The sequence below is a fragment of the Lemur catta genome, chromosome 8 (assembly GCF_020740605.2).
Source record: "Lemur catta isolate mLemCat1 chromosome 8, mLemCat1.pri, whole genome shotgun sequence".
Lineage (NCBI taxonomy): Eukaryota > Metazoa > Chordata > Mammalia > Primates > Lemuridae > Lemur > Lemur catta.
The window spans coordinates 30,401,329-30,423,227 of record NC_059135.1 but is presented as its reverse complement, the minus strand read 5'-3'; the positions used below and the strand labels follow the sequence as shown (position 1 = coordinate 30,423,227).

The 21,899-nt window shown below is 35.4% G+C and overlaps 2 protein-coding genes across 4 annotated transcripts in view; both read right to left on the bottom strand.

Annotated features, from left to right (window-relative positions):
- MPP4 (MAGUK p55 scaffold protein 4) overlaps window positions 1-1,093 on the bottom strand; it is a 43,974-nt gene extending 42,881 nt beyond the window's left edge. The window contains exon 1 of the mRNA XM_045559726.1: window positions 1,040-1,093. The gene's annotated coding sequence lies outside the window, so the exon portion shown is untranslated. The remainder of the gene's footprint in view (window positions 1-1,039) is intronic.
- Window positions 1,094-2,133: 1,040 nt separating this feature from the next.
- The window catches only part of ALS2 (alsin Rho guanine nucleotide exchange factor ALS2), a 75,129-nt gene continuing 55,363 nt past the window's right edge, over window positions 2,134-21,899 (bottom strand). The window contains exons 24-34 of one of the 3 annotated variants that reach the window (XM_045559721.1): window positions 18,990-19,123; window positions 17,878-18,045; window positions 13,404-13,521; window positions 11,984-12,141; window positions 10,461-10,583; window positions 9,882-10,058; window positions 8,866-8,911; window positions 8,585-8,646; window positions 6,273-6,422; window positions 5,927-6,023; window positions 2,134-3,475 (exon numbers count right to left, since the gene is read on the bottom strand). In XM_045559721.1, coding sequence (XP_045415677.1) covers window positions 3,437-3,475; window positions 5,927-6,023; window positions 6,273-6,422; window positions 8,585-8,646; window positions 8,866-8,911; window positions 9,882-10,058; window positions 10,461-10,583; window positions 11,984-12,141; window positions 13,404-13,521; window positions 17,878-18,045; window positions 18,990-19,123 — 1,272 coding nt within the window. In that variant the 3' untranslated portion in view covers window positions 2,134-3,436. Of the gene's footprint in view, window positions 3,476-5,926; window positions 6,024-6,272; window positions 6,423-8,584; window positions 8,647-8,865; window positions 8,912-9,881; window positions 10,059-10,460; window positions 10,584-11,983; window positions 12,142-13,403; window positions 13,522-17,603; window positions 17,713-17,877; window positions 18,046-18,989; window positions 19,124-21,899 lie in introns of those variants that run through there. The other 2 variants (XM_045559723.1, XR_006736945.1) reach the window with 2 other exon arrangements.

Sequence of the window (21,899 nt, the reverse complement as noted above, 5' to 3'; positions counted from 1 at the left end):
AAACCTGCTCTTTGAAATCATAAAATTCTCCATATAATTCGAGTAACAATGAAACTAAACCATTTGAATCAGATTACTCAGAATTATATCTTTAGCTATTAAAAACTGACAGATGAGCTAGACAGTTATAAGCGATATCTTCTGGTAACCTAGGATTATTTGGCAGGGTCTCTTACCTGCAAGAGGGTAAACATGCAATGTTGCTCCTATCCAGACAAAAACTTCAGCAGAAAACGCAAATAGGCTGTTAGCTGCCAAAGTCACCTCACTGCTCTAGATAAAATCTCTGCACATCCTCTTTGATTTAATCCATAGATGCCTAACCCCATCTAACCACTAAATTACTCCCAAGCCTTCCCTAACACAAATCTTCTTAAGTATTGCTTGCACTGAAAAGTCTAATTTATATCATTTTCCACCTTCATTCTAGCATTTTCTCTCTCAAGTTAACAGCACACAGTTAACACTAAAAGAACACTAGTATTTTTTATTATTTCAGGATAATAGACACCCCACAACAGAAGACAGTATTTTGAATGAAAGGAAAAACTGTGGAGCTACCTGAAGTAAGCCAATAACCTATTAATCTTATTAATTTTCTCATGTTATAGTGAGAAAATAGAAGACTCTTCAACCAATAATAATTAGGCCCATCAAAAACAGTTCCTTTTGGTCAGTCCCCTACCAAGCCACTGTTCTGAACTTAACAAATAGCCCATTCTCTACCTCAGATTGGAGCTATTTCTTTATTTGAAAACTTTACATTGCAGGAGTAGTCAGCAGGAAGAACATTTGTAATATGTCACAGAAAGAACATGAGAAAGGGTACTGCTGACAGTAAGGCAAAAGGTGAAGACCAAAAGGCAATTATTAGGTTCATCAGCCCTTTTAATCCAAATTAAACACTTGGCTTTCCTTATCGCTCCATTGTAGATAAAAACACAAGCTGGGAATGTAACACCTTTGTGTTTTGAGCACAGCATGTTTTACCAAAAGCATTTAATTTCAACAAAACTTTCATTATTAATTCATTTTTTACCTTTAGAACTTTCAATGCATAACCCAGCTATGAAGTGGTACAGCTCTGCCTCTGGCAGCTATAATGGAAAAGAACACTGGAATTAGAGTAGGGAAGTTCTAGGCTGGAGTCCCAGCTCTGGCAGTGAGCAAATCACAACCACCCTTTTCCTGCAAAATGGGGAGAAATGGGGATAATACTTACCTCCTAGGGCTGATGTGAGCATTCATTATGCATGTGAAAGATCTCTGTAAACTGCTGCATGAGTGTTAGGTATTTCTATTTACAGACACTGGCCTGGAGATTCAGGGTTTTTCCACAAAAGAGTTGAAAAATTTGTAATTTTAATATGCTATCTGTAAAGTATAAATATAGCCTGAAAAATCTAAAATAACTGGACAGTTTAAGACTCCAGTAAAAGGATGAATTATAACATGTTTTCTTAGAACTGAGATGGCCTACTGTTGTTGGAGAATTTCTCAGTGGGTCCGTTGGTCTCAAGCAAAGCATTTCTTTGTCCATTTAAATATATTATCCCTGTCTCTCTCTCTTTCTTTCTTTCTCCCAAGGAGTTAGGTGTTCAGTAAATTTGTCTTTATCAGCCAAATGTGGTTATTTGTGTGTTTTTTCAGAAAGTTGAAACAACCCCCAATGGAAATGCAAATTGTTTAACATAAACTAATCTTTAAGTTATGGTCTCTTTCCAACAATGGGTAGGCACATTCTGTTAGAAGGCAGCAACAAGATGGAAAGGCTTCTTGAGAAAACATTACACCTGTGACATGATTAATATCTAATATTTCTAACCAGAATTTTGAGAGAGAGAAACTAGTAACTACCAAAATATGCCTTTTATTCAAAGAAATAACAGATTTCTTTTAAGACCCTTGTCCTTGGTTATTAAGGTCAGAAAGTTAATTTGTTCTTTGCCAGTAAAGGTATATAATTATCAGTTTGTTTATTTTAAAGTGAGGGATCTCTAAAACCCCAGAGGGACTCTGAAGCCAAGACAAAGAGGCATGGACTACAATCTGAGCAAAAGAAATACTAAACCTGGGTCCTTTAATTTTTAGGCTCCCCTGTGTCACTTCTGCTACAATCATAAAACAACCTCATAAAGATGAATGTCATTTATTATGAAAATTGCTGTTACATTACAGCCAACATTCCAAAACAGTATTTTAATAAACACTTGTCTTGATTATAAAGTGAAACCATGATCCTTTTCAAAAGTAATTAACATTTGCTGGGTCATTTAACATAAACTGGGACAATCCGTATGCTCACCACGGTGTGCAGGAGATGAGATGAGGAAAAGCACCTATATTATTCAAAACAACTACTAGTGTTACTAATACAGTGTAAACCAACAACTTAAAATAGGACATTTTTTAAAAAAGTAAAACATTAAAATGGTGAGGTGCCATAATACTTTTGAGATGGAAAAAGCCAAAGTTTGTTTCCTTTTTCTTCCTATCTGTGAGTTCAGTGTGAGGTATAGGGAAGAACCACAACATCAGGCTGGGGATCAATGCAGTTCTTTGCTTCCATATTTTCCAATCTTTCATCCTGTTCCAAAACACAGCCTGCATGCAAAAGCTCCTCAGGCTCTCGTTCACAGACCACAGAATACAGACAGCGTTTGCACATGGACAAATGAGGTTCCCAAGCAGCTCAGAGTCAGTGTTTGAATTCCAGTGTATTCACTCTCTGTAGCATAGTCAGGAAACCAAAACCAAAATTCCTACGATCTTAATCAGGAGGCAGAAAACTCCCGTTTGGATGTTCCATGGTTGGGGGGCAGGATGTGATAGTCACTGCATAGAACCTCTCTCATTATGGAAAAGCTTAGAAAAAGTTAAAACTGCAGTTTAAAAGTTCCTCTTTTCCCTTCCTCAGCAAAGAAGCATGATGCACACGTGAGTGGAAGGGATTTAGGAAGGCAGAGTGTGGCCACTATAGTTTCAAGTACAATATGGTTCTTGCAAAGGGTTCTGGGGTAACTAACTGCAGATGGATTCAGGCAAACCAGAAACTCAAAAATATTCACCAACTTCTTTAATGTAAGAAGTATCTATACTGGGAATTTTCGTACAACTTCAGGTAGCTGACACACCCTTTACTATAGTAAGGGATCATCTTCTTTTTCCAAACAGTAGATGTATTATATTTTTGGAACTTAACACAGGCCAAGGGCTAGTCTAATTTGATTTCTACCTCCTTTTCAATTCTCTCTTTAAACTCTACAGTCTTTTTTTCTGGGCTCAGGGCTCTCATTAGTAAGGCTCAGAAATAACAACCAAAATAACATAAAGCCCTTTCCAATTTCAACACCATTCTATTGTGCCACTGTAGGAAGACTCCAGATGGTGATATAACTCTGTAGTAGATAATCCAGTTTTCAGGCTGTTATGTAGCCTAGTTAAGCTTCTCACGCTGGATCTGGTAGTAACATGCCTGGAAAAAAGTTCAAAACAATTTTAAATTTGCTTTTAAAGAAATTACATGAACATAGCAATGCATATGGGGTTAAAGAAAGACAATCCCTTATTAATAAATTCAGTTGATGGCCCAACAAATTTAGTTGCTTTTACTTTTCCCTGTTCCCTTCTAGTTCCTCTAATGGCTATTTTTTTTTTTTTTGCTTAGTTATAATTACTACAGATAAAATTTTGTTCATTTTTCCTCTAAAAAAACAAAAAATATTTTTACAAGCTGAATGATATTCTTCATCAAGTAGAAATACCATAATTTGCCACTATTCATTGGGAATTTAGAGTATGCTGATCATTAAAAGGTACATTAGAACAAGTGTAATCAGAACCACCTACTATGATTAATAAATATAAAGATTAAGCATCATTACAGACCAATTGAGTCATAATTTCTAGGGACACATTTGTAAGAAGTACCCTCAGTGATTCTGATAGTATCCGGTTTTGGGAATTACTCATACTGAATACCATATCCAGATAATATAATTTTTTCCATTCTTTAATTGCTTAGGATAAATCCCCAGGAGCAGAACTACTGAGTCAAACTCTACAAATTTTTTTTTTTTTTGAGACCGGGGTCTTGCTTTGTCACCCAAGTTGGAGTGCAGTGGCACGATCATAGCTCACTGCAACCCCGAACTCGTCACCTCAAGTAATCCTCCTGCCTCAGCCACCCGAATAGCTGGGACAGCAGATGCACACCACTGCACCTGGCTAGTTTTTAAATTTTCTGTAGTGACGAGGTCTTGCTATGTTGCCCAGGTTGGTCTCAAACTCCTGACCTCAAGCAATCCTTCTGCCTGAGCTTCCAAAGTGCTGGGATTACAAGTGTGAGCCACCATGCCCAGCCTCCACAAACATTTTTGATGTTGTCTAAATCTATATGTTAATAACAATTGCTTTACAAAAGGGTGATGGCTATTATCCTACCAGCACAGAGTATAACAATATTAATAATAATGTGCTCTTCCTCCTACTCCTCTTCTTCCTCTTCCTCTTTCTCCTCTTACAAAAAAAAAAAAAAAATAGAAATGTTAATGGCATTTTAGTTGAAAAGTTTAAAAACTTAACCCAAGCTAGCACTGAGTATAATTTTAAAACATTTTTGCTAATTTATCAGGCACAAAAATGGTACTTTTGTTTTATCTGCAGTACTATGATTTTCAGTGAGGTTGAGCATTTTTCTACATGTAATTCAGTTTCTTCCTTGGTGATCTGTTTAGAGATACTCTTCACATGACATAAACACTAATAATCTAAGTCATCTGTGGCCAATATTTTTCTCAGTTTCCTCCCCTTTTCAGTTTATTTAATGGAAATGTGCTCCCCCTCTACCTTCCTCCTCCTCCTCTTCCTCATTCTCCTCTTACAAAAAAAAAAAAAATAGAAATGTTAATGGTATTTTAGTTGAAAAGTTTAAAAAGTTAACCCAAGCCAGAAACCTGCCATTAAATTCTAGGTTTTTTAGTCACTGTAATATACCTGTCTTTCCTTCTCTCTTCGTTTCTCTATTTAAACCCCAAAGGCTCTCTAATTTGCTACTTCACCTTCTCTCCAAAACTGCTAATAAGCTATCCAATACTTTGTTTTACCATTTATTAAATGATTCCTCTCTTTTCCATTTTTGTGTTTGAGGTTTCCATTTTCATGAGAAATTTTTATTATAATTAGTGTCTATCTGGGGGTTATCCCTTCCATTTAGATATCTATCTATTCCTGTGACACTAACATACTATTTTATCTTAATTATTGTAATTTTATAATATTTTACTAACTGGCAGAGTGGATCTATTCATCTTTTTTCACATGTGTTTTTGGCATTTTCTTTTCTTTTCTTTTTTTTTTTTTTACATTTTCTATCTGTTCTTCCAGTAAACTTTAGAGTGATTCTTCCAAATTCCAAGAAAAATCAAGGTGGGAAACTGAAATGACTTCTAACAATCCCTCGAGGGCATCCAAAACCAGAAACCTCATTTGTAACCTATTGGTTACAGTAAATATAAGAGAAAGAAAGATAGAATTCAAATTCATTATTTACGTACTGTCTTGTATATTCTACTTTAGTTCCATTAAATAGATGTACTGGGGGATACATTTTTGGACACTAAGAATCCCTTCTGTTTCTTTTGTAGAGTTTTAATTATTTATATAAACATTTATAATAATTTGAATGATCAATTTACAGGGAAGATTGGATAGTGAATAATTTGCTTTAGTATTTTGAAGGATAACTGCCTTATCCTACTTTTAGTATATTATTATGTTTTAAAGTATCAATAATGTGTGCTCTAAAGGCATTTAAGGCTTGCATTGAACTTTTGTATAAAAAAGAAAGTGGCTACTGACATTTATAATATGGTAAACAAAGGACAGATTTGAAGATAAAAAATTATTAAATAATACCTACACTTACCTTCAAGGTGGTGAACATTATACCCTGCTCCCCATGCTGAAGATAGGGGTCCATCAGATCCTCAATGAGGTGCACTTCAGAGCCTAAATTCCTAATCCTACCCCAAAGAGAAAAAGATGCTGAGTTATTTCTGCTTACATGTCCATCCTTCTTCTAAATCTACTTGATGGGAAAAGAAAGAACAGCTCAATAAAAAGGTAATACCATAGTGGAATGGGTTGATATTAATACAGGTAATTTTTTTTCTAATGGAAGAGCATACTTCTGTCATCAGGTCAGAAAATGCAAGGAAGAGACTTGTTAAAATAATGACTCACTAATAATAAAGTCAGAAAAGATTGGTTACCTGGCCCGTAGTACCACATATAAGAAAACAGGAAACAAATCATCCATGGACCACAAGAAGTCTTCCTGAAGTGATGCCAGGACACTCTGAGAGATCTCTTCAAAAGTCTGCTGGATGACCTTAAGTTTGTCTGATGGGGTAAATGTCGTGCTGTTATAAAAACAACGACAAAAATATATCCTATGATTTTCTTAATAGAGCCATTTGATATTACTTTTTTGACAATATTCCTTCCTGGGACTCACACGCCTTAAATTGGACACATCAAGCACAATGAGTCACTGGAAGGGATGGCTTTGTAATCCTGTGGTGCTATGAGAAAAGAAGTCTCCATTGTCTATGATTCACATGGAAGAATTCATAAATCACATATCGTTTCCTTTTACTGATGTGAAATCTTATTCTCCTACCACATGCTCTTTTTTGAGTGAGAAGTGTGATTAATTTACATTTGGCTAAAGATGTGATTATACAGATAAATTTCTGGATAGGTTCTCTACCACTTTTGAAAACGCAAGGGCATTTTAGAGTAAAAAATAACTCAAATGTCTCAAAAAGAGCCTTTCTGATTTCCAGATTGGGTATGATACCAACTACATGTAGGGTGTTTAAAGCAGGGGTGGGGAACCTGCAGCCTTAAGGCTCCATGTGGCCTTCTAGCTCCTTAAGTGTGTGGCCTTTTGGCTGAATCCAAATTTCACATAACAAATCCTTTTATTTTTATTAATACATTTCTATTTGTCTTTTATATTTTTATTTTATTTTTAAAATAAACATATTTAAAATGCCAAAGAATAAAATAAGTTTCAAAGAAATAATCCTCCGACATTGAGCGCCACAATTAGAACAATAGTAAGCCATAAGGGCTAAATTGACGGCTGCTATGGTCATGATTTAGGTCTAACTTCCCCTGCCTAACAGGTGTTAGCTAAAATATTATCTCTACAAGAACAGATAGTTAAATTTTACGAAGGAAAGAATCAGCAATGTGAATTATTAAAAGAGGATTTCTAGAGGAATACAGCATTTCTGTATGATATGTCAAATCAAAATTACTTGAATATTTCTTTGCAAGGTAAAACTAAGTCTATATATGATATGTGACAAAAAAAAATCCAAGCATTTCAAAAAAAGCTATCTTTTTTCAAAACACTTCTTTTTCCAGAGGAAGTTTCAGATGAACATTTTTCCCAGTTAGCAAAGGTCACTGATGAGCAGGATGATATATGCAAATCATTTGAAGAATATGCAGCTATTATAGACTATTAATTGTAGAATACAATGAAAAGTTCAGACTTTGAGAATCACGACATCACACTCAAATTGGCATTTGAGTTTAATCTAGTTGATATCACTAAGGCACCTAATGAAATACAGATGGAACTGATTGAGCTCTCAGTAGATGACATTTTAAAGTCATTGATGCTAAGAAAGATTCAACTGAAATACGGAAAAAATGCAGTAGAATATTCACACCTTTGGCAACATGCCCAAAAAATGCTTTCTTGCTTTTCCACTACTTACTGCTGTGAATCTACATTCTCCTACCTAACCCAAATCAAGATGCCCTTAAGGTCATAAATGATACCCATCTAGAGGATAAACTGAAACTGTGGACCTCCATGTTGCAATCAAATATTCAAATACTTTCCAACAAAAAGCAGACAAAACTCTAAAATTAACAAATAGGCCGGGCGCGGTGGCTCACGCCTGTAATCCTAGCACTCTGGGAGGCCGAGGCGGGTGGATCGCTCGAGGTCAGGAGTTCGAGACCAGCCTGAGCGAGACCCCGTCTCTACTAAAAAATAGAAATAAATTATCTGGCCAACTAAAAATATATATAGCAAAAAATTAGCCGGGCATGGTGGCACATGTCTGTAGTCCCAGCTACTCGGGAGGCTGAGGCAGTAGGATCGCTTAAGCCCAGGAGTTTGAGGTTGCTGTGAGCTAGGCTGACGCCACGGCACTCACTCTAGCCTGGGCAACAAAGTGAGACTCTGTCTCAAAAAAAAAAATAAAATAAAATAAAATAAAAAAAAATAAAATAAAATTAACAAATAGTTTCCATTTTTTGAAATTATTAAGTACATAGTAGTTAGATTTTTACAAAATAATGTACATTTTTAAGTATATCTAATTGAAGTTTCTTGAATGTGGCCTTACTTGATTACAGCTAAATTAACATGGCCTTCCAACATGAAAAGGTTCCCCACCCCTGGCTTAGAGCTTAGGTAAAGATAAGATCTTATTAATGTCTTCATAGACTAACCATTACTTTGATTTGTGTAGTTTTTCAACAAATTAGAGATTACCTGATCTGCTGCAGACATTCTACTGCTGAGGCAAAACAAGCATCTTTTGTGGTTGGCAAAACCTGTAAAAAGAGAATGAAGGTCAAAGAGGAAAGCTATCTCTTGCAACAACAACAAAAAATAAATGATATTGATGGCAGAGTACAGGTCTTTAGTGAATAACAGATGCTGACACAAGATTGGGTATTGTTCTATCAAAGAAAAATGGAAATTTTTTGCTATCTCAAATCCTTCCCATCAAAGAAAAGCATATTTGCTGAGGAAATAAAAATCTACCATACCTTTTTACTCTCTCCAAGGACTGACAAGGTCACTGGCCAAAATTTCCTACAACGGAATCCACAAATTATTAATATAAATTGTTACTTATGATAGATAAATTTGCATAAAAACAGCTGACAGCTATATTGGCTTCCCTGTCCCTGTTAAAAATAACTGTTCCACAGATAGGTTAAGTTTTAATGAACATTCCAGAAATGATTTAAGAGTTACTATCATATCCCTAAGGGATTTGTCAGTCTATACTCTAATAGCCCTACACTTTACAGACATTACCAAATGTTGGCCAAAATTTTTCCTTCACTCAGTTTTATCCCATTTTTAGTATTATTCTACTGAAAAAAATTACCTTTTAATTAAAGCTTATTTTTTGATAGGACAAATACATAATTATTACGAAGGGGATCAACTTTTTCACTGGACTATGTCATTTAGCATTCCCTTGGAATAACAAGAAATATTACCTTAAAACAAAAACAGCACTTCTAAAATTTTAAACTAAAAATTGCAGACGGTAGACTAATCTAGGAGCTGGGAGGGAAAAAAAAAAAAAAAGGAAAGAAAAATTGCAGATGGGGATGAAGGGAAGAAAAGAAGGGAAGAATGCCAAAGATTGAATACAATTAATTTTTCCTGAGGAATTTGAATGTAAAATATGTACTATGCTTTAAAGAACTGCAAAATATCAGGCCAGATAATTCATATTTAATTTATATATATGAAAATATAAGAATAAAAACCACATTCAGAAGAATAAGCAGGTTTATATTTATCTTCAAATATTCCCAGGAATAAAGATTATTAAATATCACAATTTTGCTAAATAAGACAGATATGCAAATAAGTAAACTGCAAGCCATATATATATGTAACCATTCTTGTTATAGTAACAATGGCTGGATACTTTCCGGACAGCCATCATATAATTGTATATCAAAGCACCAAATCTCTGATAATGCAGTTTAATTTACATTTTAGATTAAAACCATTTGGTTCTGCTCACAACAACTGCACTTACCTCTGCACCCCAAGAAAGCCCAAGAGAGCTATATCTGGCTGCTTATTTAGTCGCAGAACACATTCCCAGTAAATGTCTTCCTCACGATCATTATCCAAAGCATAAAGCATAAACAGTGGTGGGTAGAGCCGAGGTAGTAGCACAGGAAGCAGCAGTCCTGAACTTGTTACTACATAACTATGACATATTGGAGTGGGAGGAGAGGAGCATTCATATTAAAATTGAGTACTGGTCTCTTTACATACGGAGTTGACATGAGGAGCTTACCAATGGTTCTGAAATTTTGTCTTTGACAAATTGTGAATAATTTTCATTAACTCAAAATCTAACTGAAAACCCACTTTGTTTCTATTTTAAGGCTGATTTCTCCGATGTTCCTTTGGTCAGCATGTGCCCAGGTCACCTGTGGCTACTGTTTCTGGGTTTGACCGATAGAACCTAAGACCTAAAAAGGACCTCAGAGAGCCCCTAACCCAACCACACCATTTCAGAAATGAGGAAACAGATCTAGAAAACACAACTTCTCCCTGGACTGGTCCCCATCCCCTTTCTTCACTATCCCCACCCAACTCCATTTACCCTGGCTCAGGTGATTCGGATCTGGAATCTGACTTTCCAGTGCAAAAGGATTTCCTTTCAGTCGGCAGAGGAGCAGAAAGAGGAATTGTGCTGCCCTCTTCAGGAAGCTCAGGAAATAAAAATCTAAGGAATAATAAAGAATGTTGATTATACACCTCTAGAGTGGCTGAAAAGAGTAAAAACATATTTCTATTAGTTAATCCATTTAAGGGCCTATGCTTTATTATTATCAACTGGGTATTTTAGTTCCCTGAGATTCTTAACTAATGCTTCTTATAGGATAAAATTAAGAGTGTAGATAATGAATAATACCACTAAAAAAATCTTCATGTGCTATGGTTTTTTCTATCTAGTTACTAAGGAATGGAATTCTGATCTATATGAGGTATGTGTGTCTTCTCTAATTTTGTAGACTCACACTTTGCACCTTCCTCTGCCCCAGTTTTATAGTTGGGACAACTAAAAAAGTCAGGAAGCTTATCTTCATTATACACATCTAGCTAATGTCAGAGCTGAAGCACTCCCAGCCCAGTGATCTTTTTAGTAGGTCACACTTCTTCAAAACCTAAAACATTTCAGAAATGCATTTATCAATTTTGATGTAAAAATATAAGAAACTTTCTGAAACAAATTCATAAACTTTTGTATAATTTTCTCACTGTAGTATTTACTTGTTGGCTTAAACTCGGTAAAAGATCTTGTATCCCACAAGCTCAAATTTGCTTGCTGTATGGAGCTCTCTTCCTGAATATGCTTATTGGCTTGTTTAATTGCCTTCTTCAAAGTCCCTGCTCAAATATCATCTTAGTAGTCAGGCTTCCTAGACCTTCTATTTAAAATAGCAGCATCTTAACCTCTAGCATCATCCTCTTTCTCTTCTTTATTTTTTACCATCTAACATACTATATATATTTTTTATTTGTTTACTCTTTTCCCTTACTAGAATGTAAGCTCTATGAGAGCACAGATTTTTGTTTTGTTTTGTTTACTGATAAATCTCTCCAGAGCCTAGAATGGTGGCTGATATATAGAAGCACCTCAATAAATATTTGTTAAATAAATGAAGGTATATGATGTTGTCAAGGGACAGGACATAAATACTCAGGGACAAAACTTTACATTGAACTTTACTCTGTGGTTGGGTTTTAGAGACATGGTTTTGCCTAGAATTAAATCCAAATAAGACGACTACTAATATTTCACACCAAAATTTGAATTAAAAAAATATTTATTTTTGCCTTCTGTTACATTTCATGAGTAAGAAAGACAAAAAAGGAAATAAGTAAAATAGCTAAGGTTTCATCTTTATTTTATAGCATAAATATAAAGACATGTTTTCATTATTTAATTTATTTAAGGACCTGTGATATAAAACCATTATCTTGATGAATAATTTCTGTGACAAAGGGGAACACATGATTCTTCACAAAGTTGGTAATTCCTAGATTCAGGGTGAAGCTGCCCAAGCATTAATATAAAATAGTATTCTGCAACCTGCACACTTCAGTGAAAAGATCTCTTACCTCACCAGCTGGAACATTCGCTTAAGATAGGACTTAATCTCCTTTACAGCCTCCTGCAGTAAGCGGCGGTTGGCTCCTACGCCCACGTACGTCATTCTATACACTGCAACCAGTGTCTCCATGAGCCTGCCCAGGGGGTGCAGAGGAGTGTCACAGGCCTGAGCAGGAAGAAAGTCCATGAGTCAGTCAATGTGCATTAACAGCAGAAACATCAATCAATAAATAATAAACAATTTCATAAATGATAACAATTTTCAAAATGTCAGGAATCAATTTTTAGACCCGGAAAATTCAAATACTTTTTTTCCTGAAAATATTGAGTCTATTCTAATTATATGTAGCTGGATTTCCTAATCTTCTTAATAAATCTTCTAATCTTCTTCTTCTTAATATCTTGGGAAAATAGCTTCAGAAGTACTGATTTAGAATATCATTAAAAGAAAGATTCTGCTGGTGCAGTAGTGTGCCCCTGTTGTCCCAGCTACTTGGGAGATGGAGGCAGGAAGATTGCTTGAGCCCAGGAGTTCAAGGCCAGCTTGGGCAACATAGCAAGATTCTATTTCTAAAAAAATAAATAAAATTTTTAAAAAAGAGAAAGATTCTGATATACTTTAAACTTCACAAAAATTATGTTATCTTGGAGAAAACTAAATATTCACTGCTGATTATGTTCTGAAACACTCTTCAGTACCCTCAATTTCTCATAATAATCCTTCCTGCACCCCCATCAACAGATTTCAAACTTTAAATTGTAGCTGGTGTTACAAGGTTGAGAAGGATGCAAAGAGCATATGCAGGGGTGAGGGCAGTGCACTTTATTTATATAATCTCTAGTTTGCTAATGTTACTAACAAAAAGCCATTTTAAACTCTGATCTTATTTCTCAAGAATCCCCTTGAACACCTTACAAAACTTAAAAAGTTCTATCATAATAATATGACAATCTTCATGTAGAAATGTGATCTTACTAGTCAGAAAATTAGCAAAAGAAATGCTTTGAAAGCAAAAACAAGATTAGAATAATATTAAGCTATGAGTCAACTTGTTTTGTTTTTGTTTGTTTGAGACAGGGTCTTACCTTGTTGCCCAAGCTAGATAGAGTACAGAGGTGTAATCATAGCTCACTGTAGCCTTGAACTCCTGGACTCAAGTGATCCTCCTGCCTCAGCCTCCTGAGTAGCTGAGACTATAGGCCTGTGCTACCACTTCTAGCTAATTTTTATATTTGTAATAGAGATGGGGTCTTGCGATGTTGCCCAGGCTAGTCTTAAACTTCTGGCCTCAAATGATCCTCTTGCCCTGGTCTCTCAAAGTGCTAGGATTATCGGTGAGAAACACTGAACCCAGCCTGATCTGAATGATATATTGTGATAGTTGCTCATTAATTCACAAGACCAATATAATTTTGACTCTAGTTTACCTTTATTAAATATTTCTTGATGTCATCATATTTCTCCACAGAGAAGGCACCAACATGTTGGGGAATGAATTCCAAACTCTCTAGTGTCTGAGTCTGTGAACGACTTAATATTTCTGGACTATAAAAAGGGAAAGGAAAGCCTATTATGTATTTCAGAATAAGAAAGCAAAATAAGTATAAATACGCACGTGAAACTTAGTCACCAACTAAGGATGAAGTGGAACCCCGATATCAGGTGCCCAGTTTACGTAACATTCATTCCAAACAGTATTTAACGTTACTTCATACCAATGACAATGAATTAATAAAGATTTTGCTCTAAACCATGGTTTTGGGAAATACTACGCCATTAGCTTGAAGAGAAAACTGATGATAGACTTGTCAGTGATAAGAAAAAAATGGAATAAAAGAGGGAAGGGAGATAAGGAAAAAGGAGAATAGAGGGCAAAAGAAGAAATAAAAACGAGGCCAGCAAGCAGGGAGACAATGAGGACACTGCAACAGGTGGCGAGGTAAGCACAGAATGGGTAAAGAGAAGCTTTGGATGAACAGGCTAAGATGAAACACATACTAGCAATCAATAGAATACTATTTTTGGTAATAGTATTCTTAGATTATAACCAATTATTATTGGTTATACACAATCATTATATTATTTTATATAAACAAATAAGATCTTTGTGGTAGCAACAGGGTTTTATGTAAAACTTTACTCATTCTCACTTCTCAGAAACACCCAATAGCAGTTAATCAAGGTTAAGTGAAAGGCTAAAGTCTCAAGGTGTACCCTGATAGGCTGTATCAGTAAAGGCTGACCAGCTGCAACACACACCAAGGCTAGGCGATGGCTTTAATCAATGTTGGGAGTTTCCATCTCTTCTACTGATAGAAAGAGTAACAGTCGTGAACTTCGTGAATGAAACGCTATAATCAATTCCTATGAATACCAAACATACCAAAAAATGCTTCTTTCTACATTTAATTTCTTAAAACACACACACAGAGAAATAGCAAGAAAGCAAAGATACACTATGGTTTACTTTAAATACCACTTTGGAGGATTATTCGATTAGAAAGAATCTAGACTAATCTCTCCAAGCTAGAGTAACAATTAGTATTTGTTAGACTTGACTGTGAGACATTTAAAGTTTCTGAAATATTTTCCAATTTCCAGAGTTTAATTTCCATATATCTTCATATATTAAAATTATGTCAAAATTGGTAATTTATTCAAAGAATTTGGTTTAACTTGTTAGGAAACTAGAACTTTTAATCATTCAGAACAAACATTTATATTCTGAATAAATGGATACTTACTGAATTTTCTTTCTTCAGTTCTTGAGTATTAGAAAGCAACTGACAGGTGTAAATAAAAATTAGCACAAAACTCATTTTAAAAATCAAGTGTAGGCCGGGCGCGGTGGCTCAAGCCTGTAATCCTAGCACTCCGGGAGGCCGAGGCGGGTGGACTGTTTGAGCTCAGGAGTTCGAGACCAGTCTGAGCAAGAACGAGACCCCGTTTCTACTAAAAACAGAAAGAAATTATATGGACAGCTAAAAATATATATAGAAAAAATTAGCCGGGCATGGTGGCGCATGCCTGTAGTCCCAGCTACTCGGGAGGCTGAGGCAGGAGGATCGCTTGAGCCCAGGAGATTGAGGTTGCTGTGAGCTAGGCTGACACCATGGCACTCACTCTAGCCCGGGCAACAGAGTGACACTCTGTCTCAAAAAAAAAAAAAAAAAAAAAAAAATCAAGTGTATGTAGTTATACACACAGATCAAAGTAAGCTCCTTGATATTTTAACAATAAAGTTATAGTTCAAACAAACCGTTACCTAGAATTAAACTCAAGAAAGTTATAGTTAATTAAGTGGTTTTGCTGCAGGGATTAGTAAGTTCTTTAGGTCCAAATGTTAAGCAATGCTTGTGGGAGTTCCTGGCAAAGTTAAAGAACAAGGAAATATGAAGAAAGGCAGAGGGTGAAAAGAAAAGTAGAAGAAAAGGAAAGGCAAAAATGGGAGAAATTTTTAAAAACAAAAAAAAGGATAGAAATGAAAAAATACATCTGTAAGTTTCCTTTCCACCTTTCAAAAATGTTGTGCCACTTCCTTCTGGCCTTCAAGGTTTCTGATGAGAAATATGTAGTCATTTGAATTTCTGATTCCTTATATGTAATGCATCATTTTTCTCTAGGTGCTTTCAAGATCTTTTTCTTTGAGTTTTGATATGATGTATCTATACATGAATATCTCTGGTTTTTTCCAGGATAGGATTTGTTCAGTTTCTTGAATCTATAGGTTCATGTCTTTTACCAAACTTGAGAAGTTTTCAACCACTATTTCTTCAAACAATTTTCTACCCTCATTCTTTCTCCTCTTCTGGAATTCTAAGGACATACATTTAGACCCACTGTGTTCACTTTTTCTTTTCATTGTTTTTTGTCTCTGTTGTTCAGACTGGATAATTCACGTTGATCTATTTTCAAGTTCACCGATTCTTCCATTGCCATTTCTATTCTGCTATTGAGTCCACACAGTGAGTTATTTTGGTTATTGTATTTTTCAACTCAAAAATTTTGATTTGTTTCTTCTTTATATCTTCTATTTCCTTGCTGATACTTCCCTTTTAATATTTGTTTCAAGAGTATTTGTGACTGCTCATCTGAGCATTTTTAAAATAGCTGCTTTAAAGTTCTTGTCAGGTAACTGCAACATCTATGTCATCTCATTGCTGATGTCTGTTGATTGTCTTTCCCAAAATTAGATTTTCAGGGTTCTTTGCTGAGTAATTTTGATTGATATCATGGACATTTTGAGTACTTTGTTACAAGACTCTGGATTTTGTTTATATCTTATGGAGAATGGTGACATGCATAAAAGAGTAAACACAGCAGGCTTGAAACTGTTACCTTTAGAAGGACCTACTTGTAAGGTTGGCCCTTTGCTGGCACCTGAAAACAAAGCTTGCTAAAAGTTCCCTATATTGATATGGAACATTCCCTAACTGATAACGGTGTTGTGCTGTTCTTAGCCTGCATTAACAATGTGATTTACGGTGAACATCTGCTTTCCTAGTGACACTGAAATTTTGGTAATTGCCAGACAGAGAGTGCCTACATGACCAGCCCCCAATAAAAATCTTGGGCACTTAGTCTCTTCCCAGGGCAGAAACACTGCGGATGTGTAGTTGCGTTTTGCTGTTGGGAGGGGAGTGTGTTCTGTGACTCCTCACAGAAGGGAGACAGCATGGAAGCTTACACATGAATTCCTCCTTCTCTACACAGGTAAAGAAGACTCTGCCTGTGTCTTCTTCCCTTAGCCTCTGGCTGTGTATCCTTACTGTGTTGCAGTAATCTTACTTGGGAGTACAACTATATGTTGAGTCTCTTGTGAGTACCTCTACCAAATCACTAAATGTGTAAGTGACCTTGGGAGTCCCTGAAATAGCAGATATTTTTGTTTCAGTCTTCTGTGGGCTATGGTCCCAATATCAGTTCACTTCTCAAAGCCTATGCAGTCCTATTTGGGTCTGTTCTGTGATTGCACTACCTAACAGACATTCTGGGACCAGAGGAGCCTACCTTTAGCTTGCTTCTCAAAGTCTTTGGTATACTAATTAGGATCAAATCCATTAGGTCTGGGGTGAGCCCAGGAGTTCATAAGCAACTATATAGGGTTGTTTTCTAGTGCTCTTCTCTCTCCATTACCTCGCCAGTATTTTCTGATTTTCAGGACTCCCTTTTAGGTCCTCCAATCAGAAACTTCCCAATTCTGTGAATGTGCCACATCTAGGACCATCTAGAGTGGGAGGATAGACAGTGAAGCCAAAAATGCAATGGGGCTTGGCCTTGCCTCTTGGACCTGAGGACAGAAGGTTCAAAGGGAGGAGAAGGTTCCACACTCTCAGAGTTTTGGCTCCTGCCAGCTTCCTATTCACAGCTGCTCTACCACTGCCATCATTACCCCTGCCACAGAAATACCTGGAGGCTAGGGAATGAGGGAACAGAGAAAAAGGAGAGAAAGAAAACCGAGTATGTATTCTCTACTCTGAGTTTTAGGAGTCCCTTTCTCATTCCTTAAGCCAGAACCAGATGGTTTTTCCTGGATATCTGTCTGCACCACAGAGCTTACTTTTGGGTTTCAGGTTGCAATCAGTTCAGGCTGAGGGATATTGGAGAAAAAAATCCAGTAAACTCACCACTGGTTTTGTGGCACTTTGAATTCGATGTTTTTCCTCAATCCACTTGTTGATATTTACTTTTCAGAGTTCTCAAATAGCTGTCGATGTATTCTGTTCAGGTTTAATACTTGAGTTCAATAGAAGATAAAGCAGGTGTATTTTAATCCATCTTATCCAGAAGCAGAAGTACATCATTAACTTAACTTAAACATAGTGAGCCTTGACTACTTACTGGTTTTAAGTTTCATCTTCCTAACGTGCTCTGCCCTGTGCTGGGCTGGCATTCACTCACCTGTCTCTGTGTTGGCGCCGATTGGTGGTCAAGGCCACAGCAATATTGTCCCATGCTTTCCAAACTTCCCCTTGGCCTGGGCTCTCACAGCCCAGCTGGCGCCAACATTCATCAAATACAGCTTTCCACTTCTCATCAGCTGGCACTGCCAGGTTTCCTAGCTTCCTGCTAATAAAGTCATGTCAACCTTTATTAATCACTTCTTTTGTGCAAAATCATTCTGAAGACTAGAAACTTTCTAATATACAAATGGGAATGCTTCTGTGAACAAAACTGCCTAGAATGATGGTGGTCCTATTTTTAAAACACTTAGTGAAAATTTTAAAGAAATGGTTTTTAGCTAATTAATGTTTATACTAAAATGATTAAGTATGAAGCATGTCAGAATTAATTCTTCTGCTTCCAAGTGCAGTTTAGAAAAAAAAGAATTGATTCTGCCTCCTACAGTTCCACAGAATTGATTTTGTAAAATTGATTCCTACTAAAACAAAGACTTTCTTTACTTAGCACATCTCCTGAGAATTATGAAATGCATTATATACTGGGTTCTAAAAATACTCTAGGAATAAACGTGGTACAGAAAATACATCAAACTCCCATTATAACAAAGAATCTGAGGTGCTACCAAAATATACAAATAAAGTTAAAGCTGCAATCAATAAAGAAAAAAAGGCATATGCCAAAAATGTGAAAGAACATAAAATACTTAGATTTTGCCTTTTTCTTTCATATATGTAGATTATACTATTCCACTTGGCGTGTGTGTGTGTGTGTGTGTGTATGTGTGTGTGTGTGTGTGTGTGTATGTGTGATCTTTACTTTTCAAATTCAAGTTTATAGGAATCCCATTTAAGAATGTTCTTTCAGTCAACTTGGACATATGCACCATTAATAGCAGGATTACTCTCACATACGGAACTTTTCTTTTAAACATCTATGCTCCAAGGTTTATAATCTAAGCCAAGAATATAGATTTAGCTATCTATAGCAGTGTCAATTGACACTGCAAGGAGGTTACACCTTGTTAAAAAAGAAAACTTAAAGAATTTGATTTTGCTTTTAAAATATTAAAACATTCAATTATTAATCTAGAATTAACACCAGTTACTCACAAAAGTTTAGGTTTGTCTTTATCACTTTCATACAGACTAGGTTTGAAGTAGGTTCCAGTGATTTTTATTCCAGATCCCCATTCTCCACTAAAATAACCTTCAATGTAATCTCCATTTGGCATAGTCAGTGTTCCCTAGGTAAAGTCAGAGAATAAAATGTGCAGTTAGAAAAAAATATATTCAATTTTAAAAATCAAGATGGAAAAACATCAAATGGTTAACATGTTCCTTTTTAATTTGCTGTTTACCAGTCTCTAACTCTTTAAAAAACAAACAGAAAAAATGTGTACATGCATGTCCAAAAGAGTATATAAAAATGATCCATGGGTAAAAGAAAAAAAATCAAGCCAGGTGCAGTGGCATTTGCCTGTAGTCCCAAGCTACTGAGGAGGTGGAGGTAGGAGGATTGCTTGAGCCCAGGAGTTCAAGTCCAGCCTGGGCAACTTAGTGAGACTCTGTCACTTAAAAAAAAGAAAAGAAAAAATATCAAGGGAAAAATTGGAAAATATTTTGAGCTGTATAAAATGAACGCACAAAATATCAAAATTTATGGGATGATGCTAAAGCAGTGCTTATAGGGAAATTAATAGCTGTTAATATCTATCTTAGAAAATAAGGAATATCTCAAATCAATAAGTTAAAATTTCACCTTACAAAACTAGAAACCCAAAGCAAGAAATAAGAAGGAAATAATAAAGATTAGAGCAGAAATCAATGATAGAAAAAAAATACAGAAAAATCAACAAAGCCAAAAGTTGCTTCTTCAAAAAGACACACAAAATTGACATTTAACTAGACTGATCAAGAAAAAAGAGAGAAGACATAAATTCACAAAATCAAGAATGAAACAGGGAATATTACTACCAACCCTACAGAATTAAAAAGGTTAGAGGATGCTATGGTTAGAATGTGTCCCCTCCAAAATTTGTGTTGAAACTTAATTCGCACTGTGGGGGTACTAAGAGGAAGGCTTTTGGGGGAAGTGATTAAGGGTGGAGCCCTCCTAAATAGATAAGTGCCTTAGAAAAGGGCTGGAGCAAACTAGAGTAGGCCCTTTTTCCCTTTGGCCTTCTGCCATGTCAGGACTCAGCAAAAAAGCTCTCATCAGACACCGAAAGCTGGTGCCTTCATCATGGACTTCACAGCCTCCAGAACTGTAAGGAAATACATCTCCCAGTCTGTGGTATTTTGTTATAGCAGAACAGACAGACAAAGACAGAATGAAATACTAAGAACAGCTTTATGCCAACAAATTAGATAAAATATGAAACAGAAAAATTTTTAGGAAAACACAGATTACCAAAATCGACTCAAGAAGAAATATGAAAATCTGAATACACCTATAATAAGAAACTGAATTACACATTAAAAATCTCACAAAGTAATACTCAGGGGCCCAGATGACTTCACTGATAAATTTTCCTAAACATTCAAGGAAGAAATAATAACATAGCTTCACAAACTCAGAAAACAGACGAAGAGGGAACACTTCCTAACTCATTCCATAAGGCCAGTATTATCCTCATGTCAAAGACTGACAAAAACATTACAAGAAAACTATACCATATCAGGCAATGTTTACTTAATAAAAAAAAAAACAGGAAAAGAAAAAGAACTATAGTCCATTCTCTCTCAGATGCAAAATTTCTCAAGAAAATATTAGCATTAAACTCAGCAACATATAAAAAGAATTATACACCATCACTAAGTAGGTTTTATTCCAGGAAAGCAAGGTTAGTTTAACATCAAAAAAGTAACCAATATAATACACCATATTAGAATAAAGGACAAAAACACACGATCATCTCAATAGACAAAGAAAAAGCACTTTAACAAAATGCTTTTCCCTTAAAATAGAAAGAAATGTAAAGATGTGCACTCTTACTACTTTCAATATTCTACTAGAGATTCTAGTCAGTGTAATCAAACAAGAAAAAGAAATAAAAGCCTTCCATATTGTAAAGAAAGAAGCAAAAATGTCTTTATTTGAAGGTGACATGATTGTGTGTACAAGAAATCCTAAGAAACTTACCAAAAACTACTAAAACTAATAAATGAATACAGTAAGGTTTCAGGATACAAGAACAAAAAACAAAATCAACTGTGTTTTTATACTATAGCAATGAAGAATCCAGAAAAAAAAGAAAACAATTCTTTTTACAATAGCATCAATAAAATAGTTAGGCATAAATTTAACCTAAGAAATGAAAAACATGTACACTGAAAACTACAAAACATTGCTGAATGAAATTAAATATCACCCAAATAAATTGCAAAATGTTCTATGTTCATGGATTGGAAGATTCAATATTATTATATTATACTGATTATATTATTGACAATATATCAATAATCAATTCTCCCCAAATTGATCTATAGATTCAATGCAATCTCTATCAAAATCTCAGCAGCCTTTATTGCAAAATTTGACATGCCAGTCCCAAAATTTATATGGAAAGGAAAAGGCAAATGGATAACTAAAACCATTTTTGAAAAAGAACAAAGTTGAAAGACTATACTTCCTGATTTCACAACTTACTAGAAATCTATAGTAATCAAGAAAGTCTGGTATTAGCGTAAGGAGAGGTATGTTGATCAATGGAATGTAATTGAGAGACCATAAATAAATACATTTTATGGTCAATTAATTTGAACAAAGGTGCCAAGATTCAATAGGAAAAGGTGCTGGGGAATTTAGATACCCACCTGCAAAAAGATTAATTTAGACTCGTAATTCAAACCATATACAAAAGTTATCTCAAAATGAACCACAGACCTAAGTATAAGAGGTAAAACTATAAAACTTTCAAAAGAAAACATAGGCAAAGACTTCTTGGCATCAAAAACATGATTAATAAGCCTTTTTTTGATAAATTGTACTTCATTAAAATTAAAAACTTTTGTGCTTCA